Raw genomic sequence first — 7,856 nt, forward strand, 5'->3', positions numbered from 1 at the left:
TAGGGCTGGTGAGATGGCTCAGTGGGTAAGAGCACCCGACTGCTCTTCCGAAGGTCCAGAGTTCAAATCCCAGCAACCACGTGGTGGCTCACAACCATCTGCAACGAGATCTGGCGCCCTCTTCTGAAGTGTCTGAAGACAGCTGTAGTGTACTTATATATAATAAATAAATAAATCTAAAAAAAAAAAATTAGTTACTAATTCTCCCAGAACTAATCAATATGCAGAGGACTGACTGGCACGTGCACAGCAGATGTGCTTGCTCCCGTGCTTCTAGCGCCACCTTCTGGGAAGCAGGTGCATTTACCTTCTATTCGAAGGGATAGAAACCTAAGACTAAGAGTTGTGAAAAGGGAGGCAGGGTCGGCTCTCCCAAGAAGGAATAGGAAGGCTGGGGGGGCGGGGGGTGGGGTGGGGGGGGGGACAAGATAGCTCAGTCTTTGTAAAGTGCTGCCCTCTGGGTATAAGGACCAGAGTTCAGTCCCCACAATATACAGAGGAAAAAACAAAAAACAAAACAATCAAAATGGCACAGGACTTGGCAGGCAGAACTCATAGACCCTGGCACTCACTGGGCCAGTCTAGACTAGTCAAGTCCAGGCCAGTAAGAGACACTGCCTCAAAAGGGAACATGGGTAGGGCATGGTGGTCTACACCTTTGATCCTAGCATGAGAGGAAGAGGCTAGCCTGGTATAGAGAGACCCTGTCTCAAAAACAAAACAAGACAGACATTTTACCATAACTGAGACCATAAAAAAGCCTCAGCTGTGTCCTATGGTAGAAGAAACTTAGCCAGCATGGAATGCTACTGAATCCAGTTTTATATGGGTTCCGAAGGCTTGAACTCAGGACCTCTCTGAACCATCTCCCCAACTCGGAATTTTTGTTTAAGTACTTTCATGGGTGTGTTTGTTTTAGAGACAAGATCTCTGTCTGTCTGTCTGTCTGTCTGTCTGTCTTATTTGTTTTGGTTGAAACAGGGTCTCTCTGCATAGCCCTCACTGTCCTGGAACTCACAGAGTTCCTGCCTCTCTGCCTGCTGAGTGCTGGGATTAAAGATGTGTGCCACCACACTCAGCACACTTGAACGTCTGATCCTCCTGCCTCCACCTCCTATGTGCTGGTATGATGTAGAATGCCCCATGTAGTTAGTTGTTTGTGGTTCTAGGGAATTAAGCACAGCGTTTCTTACGTCCTGTGGGAACACTCTGCCAATAGAGCTGCAGCCCCCCCTTTTGTCCATGTTACGTTGTTTTAGATTCAGCATTTGACAACCAATTGCGTATTCTGGTCAGGAAACCCAACAGCTCATTCCCATCCTTGGGATCCAGGCTCCCATCTTTTCTACAAACTGAAAGAAAGGCTGAGAGAATCAAACCAGCGTGTCATGAGGACAGCGTATCCAAAGCGTTGGTCTTGGTTCTAACCACCTTTGTCTTCTCCCATCTCTTCCCAGGAGTCATTGCTCCAGTGGAAGGAACTGCCTTCGACCTGAGAAAGCCAGTGGAGCTTGGAAAACACCTGCAGGATTACCACATCCATGGCTTCGACCATAATTTCTGTCTGAAGGAGTCAAAAGAAAAGAAGTTTTGTGCAAGGTTGGGGCTTGGTTCTTAGTGTCTCTGCATGGGAGAAGAAACTGCAGTTTTCTTAGTTTGAGGAGCGTTCCCTGTGGTGGTTTCAATAGTGCCTAACAGGAGCAGAGGTCAAATGCCATACCCCATGGTAGGATCCATCCTCCCGCAACCTCATATCCTTCCTGTCACCTTACCCAGCATGCTCCCTGGCTTTTCATCTCTGCCTATACTATAAGCCCCTTTTCTCTAATTCTCTGAGGCCCAAATCTGCTGTTCTGGTCCCCCTGCCTTCTCTGAACTCCAGAGCCCTTGGTCCTTTCCTCCTTGGAGCTCTGGGAACAGGGGCCTCTTAGGTTCCCCTGCTCAGGAAACCTTCCTCGTGTGTACGTCTGGCTCATGCTCCTGTCCTCACCACCCCTACCCAAGGAGCCCTTCCCACCGTCTCCCCATTGAATCAGATCCTGGGCCTCCTCTTCCGAAACATTTTTCTCCAGCCTCTTGTTTGACAATGTATTTTGCTTTTAAATTTTTTTTTGTTATATTATTAGTGTGTATTAGGGGGAGGATGGGAAAACAGAGAGGGAGGGATTGAGGGAGGGAGAGAGAGAGAATATCTTTCAGAAATGTATTCTCAAGCTTGTATTGGCAGAGCCATCTCACCAGTCCAACAACATACTTTGCATGATTTCTATATGATTTGCCTACTGGCGTAAGACTGTGTGACACAGGTCTTTATATCCCTTTGACAAGAAGTACAAACCCAAGCCAGGTGTGGTGGCACACACCTTTAATCCCAGCACTCGGGAGGCAGAGGCAGGCGGATTTCTGAGTTCGAGGCCAGCCTGGTCTACAAAGTGAGTTCCTGGACAGCCAGGGCTATAAGAGAAACCTTGTCTCAAAAAACAAAAAAACAAAAAAGAAGAAGAACAAACCCAGGCTAGGCAGTGTTGGCACAGGCCTTTAATCCTAGTACTCAGGAGTTAGAGACAGGCATATGTCTAATTTGAGGCCAGCCCAGTCTATAGAGTGAATTTCAGGACAGCCAGGGCTATACAAAGAAACTCTGTCTTCATATCAATCTTTTCAGAACCCTGAGCTGGACATGGGAACTGGAAGGGGGTTGGGGAAGGCTTACATGGGCCTTTACTCCCAGGACTTCAGAGGAACAGGCAGATCTGAGTTCCATCTTGAGCATCCCAAAGAAGGAATCTCAGGACCCTTGAATTGCCTCTCTCCAGCCTGGCTGCTCCTCCCCAGCTCCCATAACTGTATGTGGTCAATTTGTCTTACCATTCCCCAGAGAGGCCCAGATCATGTGACAAGTTGTTTCTCAGGGTCCTTAAAGCCAACAGCTCATGCCTTCCCTGGGAAGAATTTTTGTCCTGTTCTTATCTCCTATATCCTGCCCCTGTTCTTTAGTCAGGTCTAATTCCAGTCCCAAAGCTGTTTTCTGGCCTCTCCCCGACTCAGATCGGCTTGTCTTTACCCACTAGGGTGCGTCACGCTGCAAGTGGGAGGATCCTGGAAGTACATACCACACAGCCAGGCGTCCAGTTTTACACAGGAAACTTCTTGGACGGTACTCTGAAAGGCAAGAACGGTGCGGTGTATCCCAAGCACTCAGGTCTCTGCCTCGAGACCCAGAACTGGCCTGATGCGGTCAATCAGGTAAAGTCACAAGCTCACTTGTCCGAGTGGCATTGATCCACTGTCATGAAGCATGATAGGTCACAACACTCCAGTGGGGCTGCATGGTTAAAGTCCACGGCTGTGCTTTTCCATGTATACAACCCCAGAAAATCCACAGCTAAAGGCACAGATTTCGTACCATCATCTTTCTCCAGTGTGTCTCCTGATCCACATTCATTCTCTGCAACAAGCCACAGCGGTCAGAGGACCACCTGCAGGGGTTAGTTCTCTCCCTCCACGTGGGTTCCAGTGATGAAACTCAGGTCATCAGCCTTGGCCTTAAGCACTTTTACCCGCTGAACCGTCTCACCAGCCCACGGCCACTCTGCTGAGAGTCCCTCCAAACCTCCTTGTTTGTTCTCACTTCCTCTCTAGTTGTTACTTAGAGCATCCCTCCTCAAACTGTGTCACGCAGATCTGTAACACATGGTCCTCATACTGGCGTGGTCCACAGACCCTGCTCCAGACACTAGTACAGAGGCACACGATGGCTGTTTGTATAGCTGTGATGGCTGTTAAGGTCTAACTGCTCATTTCCCTTCGCAGCCCCAGTTCCCTCCGGCGCTGCTGAAGCCTGGAGAGGAATACAACCACACTACCTGGTTCAAGTTCTCTGTTGCTTAAAGAAGACGGAAGATGGGACCCGGTCCCCACTCACTCACCTGCCTCGCTTTGAAAGTAATCCTGCCTGTTAAATCATACAGATCATAGCAGCCATAATAATCAATGTGAATACTGATACCCTTTCCCAGCAGCTGGCTACAGGCTATGTCTAATGACCCAGCTCTGTTCTCTGTCTAGTGCCATCACCTAAGGTCTGATCCTGGTAGAGAAGTGGTCCTCTGGACTCTCCTGATTTCAAAGGCTCCATCTTTCCATCCTGGTTCCATCTTGTCTATTTTCTTTAACACCTTCCTTTTGTTGACAGAACTCTGTTTTCCTGCCTCCTCTTTGACCTCAGACTACTCCCTCCAGAAGTTTTAACCAGGTCTTGAGTTCAAGCTGTGAGAATTAAAGTCCCCCTCTGTGCCTCTACCTCAATCTGCCTGAACATTCCTAGGGTCACTGAAGGACAAGCAGGGTCTTGGACCCTGCTCCATCAGAGCCTTTCTTCTCAGACTTAGCGTAGGAGCTAGAAATGGCTGAGCAGTGAAGAACACACACTGCTCTTGCAGAGAACCAGAGTCCACCCTGTCAGGCTCTAGGGGAACAAGCACCCTCTCTTCTAGCCTCTGGGAATCCCACACTCATGCACACCCATCCACAACAGTTAAAAATAAATCTTAAATGGTGAAAAAAAAAATCAGTTTAAAAGCATTAGAGTGAGTTGAACTATCTTTTTAGAGATGGTGTGATTTAAACTGTAAGATCCAAATACTAATTTCAATTTTTCTGCCTTTGAGTTTAACTAGGAGCTTGGCTAAGGTGTAGCAAGACGCACAGGCATAGGAGGCAGGAGCCTCACACCAACAGTGCCCATAGCATTCAACTTTGCACTAGAAGTAGATGCTCCCTTGAGATGAAATGGGTGGAGGCTCCTCATTTCCTCAAAGATGACGTCATCGCCGATGTGCTGCTGATTTTGAAAAAAATATATATAGTTTATGTTATTATCTGCTACAATCAGTTCAAATAAAACCAAAAATGTCCTCTTCAGATGACTCTTCGTATGTGCGTGTGTGTGTGTGTGTGCGCGAGTGCCTGTGCGTGTGTGTGTGTGTGTGTGTGTGTGTGTGTGTGTGTGTGTATGTGTGTGTGTTGTAGCACTCATGCATGTCCCTGTGGAGGTGACAGGATGATTTTAGACATCTCCCTCTCCATTTCTTTCCCTTGAGTCAGTGCCTCTTCTGAGCCCGAGGCTCAGCTTTTTTTCAGCTGGGCTGGCTGCCAGGAAGCCTCCTCAGTCCCCACCCCTCCCTAAGCACTGGGGTTACAGGCAGGCCAGTGCCCAGACTTTTTATATGGGCATGAGGGATCTGAACTCAAGTAGCCCATGCGTGCAAAGCAAGCACACTCACTCTCTGAGCCACGTGGGAACGTTTGTCTTCTCACCTGCAAGACGAAGGGACAAGAAGAGGAATACGTGTCTTCAAGGTAGGACCTAAAGCTGAGATATGAATCAAGTTCTTTTTCTTCTGGCCGGGGGCCCTCGGATGATGTCAGAGCACACGGAAAGGATGAACAGCAAATGCTCAAGCAACCAAAGCCCTAAGCAACAAAGGCCAGGAATCTGGCGCTGTGGCCTTGCTCTTTTTCCTCGCTTCATTTGAGCAGACATGTAGGCCTAACACGTCCCTGCTCAGAGCTCCTAAGAATCTGTATTTTGATCATATTCTTCTAGAGCCCTCTATATAAATAAATCCTTACTGCTCCCATTGTGGGGGAGCTGTTTCCTCTGAGAGGGAGGACAAGAGGCTCATAAGAATCAGCAAGTTCCGGGGCTGGAGAGATGGCTCAGTGGGTAAGAGTACCCAACTGCTCTTCCGAAGGTCCGAAGTTCAAATCCCAGCAACCACATGGTGGCTCACAACCACCTGTAATGAGATCTGATGCCCTCTTCTGGTGCTGTACTTACATTAAATAAATAAATAAATCTTAAAAAAAAAAAAAAAAGAAGAATCAGCAAGTTCCTCAAAATTATAAGATTTGTAAGGTCCCTCCTCCAGGGTAGTCAGGGTTTTCTAGAGCAACAGAACTTATAACGTATATTTATTAGAATGACAGCATAGGCTGTGGTCCAGCTAATCTGGTCCAGCTAGCAAAGAGCGAAAGCTCTTCCATGTCTCTGTATAGGCTTACACAAGTGTGCTCTTCCATTTTGGGGTTTCAGTTCATTCCAGGTATAGTCAGGTTGACAACCAAGAATAGCCATGACAGGCCTGTCAAGAACCACGGGGGGGGGGGGGGGGGGGGGGGGGGGGGGGGGGGGGGGGGGGGGGGGGGGGGGGGGGGGGGGGGAGGGATGAAGAAAACGGACTATGCTCTCAAGAAGAAAGTGCTCGGATTCTGTGACTTGGTCACATGAAAAAGATCTCAGCCGGGGGGGGTAGAGGGATGGCTCAGTGGTTAAGAGCACCGACTGCTCTTCCAAAGGTCCTGAGTTCAAATCCCAGCACTACATGGTGGCTCATAACCATCCTGAATGAGATCTGACTTCCTCTTCTGGCGTATCTGAAGACAGCTATGATGTACTTACATATAATAATAAATAAATCTTTAAAAAAAAACAAAAAGAATCACGAGGGAGAGAAGCCCATGATCAGTCAAGCTGCCTGAAAGATGTGTGTGGAACTCCATAGCTTCTTCCATGAAGCTGTCATCCAGTCAGGCTTGGGTGGGACTTAGCAGGGATACAGTTGCTTCAGCTCACCCACACTCCTGTAAGTAGTGCCAGCATCCACATCATCTGTACTCTGCAAGGGCAGATAAACTCATTGGCCCATCGCATTGGACTTCGGTGGACAGCTTACTTTGTTCTGTGATTGGTGCTCTGTGAGGGGTGAATAGATATCTCTGTCTCCTCAGGAAGAGTTAATACAGCAACCATCTTGCCAGGATCCTCCTCCATAAGCAGCTGCTCGTTTTAACTTCATCATAATGGTTGTATAGGTGAATGGATGGTTTCATCTGACCTGGAAGGATAAGGAAGGTGTTGAAGTCCTTGTGAAGAAACAGGTCATGGTGGAGCCAGGGTCTATGTCTATATTTTTTTTATAAGAAGTACAGTACTGGGACTGGAGAAATGGCTTAGCAGTTAAGAGCATAGACTATGCTTCCAGAGGTCCTGAGTTTGATTTAAAAAAGAAGAAGCCCTGTCCTATTGGCACTATACAGAAGGAAAAAGTTCCTTTTTTTTTCTTTTTTAGAGAGGGAAAAATTATAATATGTGTCTTAGTTACTTTTCAATTGTGTGACCATGACCAAGACAAACTTAAGTGTGTTGAGGGTTTACGGTTTCATGATGAGTCCATGTCGACGGATCATCACAGCAGGCATGGTGCTGGAGCAGTCACTGAGAGCTTACAAACTTATCTAACAATAGGAGACAGAAGATGAGAGGCAAAGCTGAGAATGACATGGGCTTTTGCATGGGGAGGTCAAGGCCCACCCCAGACCTCCAATAAGGTCATGAATCCTAATCCTTCCCAGACAGTTCCACCAACTGAGGCCCAAGAGCTCAAATGCATGAACTGTGGGGCATCCTGTTCAAGCCACTGGTCAATAGGGAGTTCTGCCCACTTACCACTCGTACAAACATATGTTAATACTACTTTATTGGAGGGAAACTTGATAGAATCTATCATTATTGCAAAATTCATGAGCTAGGGCTGGATGTATTACACCTTTCACCTCAACACACTAGAAGTAGAGGTGAGCAGATCTCTGTGTCTGAGGCCAGCCTGGTCTGTATAGTGAGTTCTAAGACAGTCAGAGGTATATAGAGGGATCCTGTCTCATAAATAAATAAATAAATAATAGTAATAATAATAATAAAGTAGCCTGGTTGTCAGAACATGGGCCAGGAATGAAGTCATGTGAGAAGAAGAATATATATATATATATATATATATATATATATATATTTTTTT

At 47.1% G+C, this 7,856-nt stretch overlaps 1 protein-coding gene across 1 annotated transcript in view; it reads left to right on the plus strand.

Annotated features, from left to right (window-relative positions):
• Galm (galactose mutarotase) overlaps positions 1-4,928 on the plus strand; it is a 57,409-nt gene extending 52,481 nt beyond the window's left edge. Inside the window, exons 5-7 of the mRNA XM_021149882.2 lie at positions 1,458-1,599; positions 3,072-3,246; positions 3,814-4,928. Coding sequence (XP_021005541.1) covers positions 1,458-1,599; positions 3,072-3,246; positions 3,814-3,891 — 395 coding nt within the window. The 3' untranslated portion in view covers positions 3,892-4,928. The remainder of the gene's footprint in view (positions 1-1,457; positions 1,600-3,071; positions 3,247-3,813) is intronic.
• The last annotated feature ends 2,928 nt before the right edge of the window (positions 4,929-7,856 follow it).

Source organism: Mus caroli, chromosome 17 (genome assembly GCF_900094665.2).
Source record: "Mus caroli chromosome 17, CAROLI_EIJ_v1.1, whole genome shotgun sequence".
Classification (NCBI taxonomy): Eukaryota; Metazoa; Chordata; class Mammalia; order Rodentia; family Muridae; genus Mus; species Mus caroli.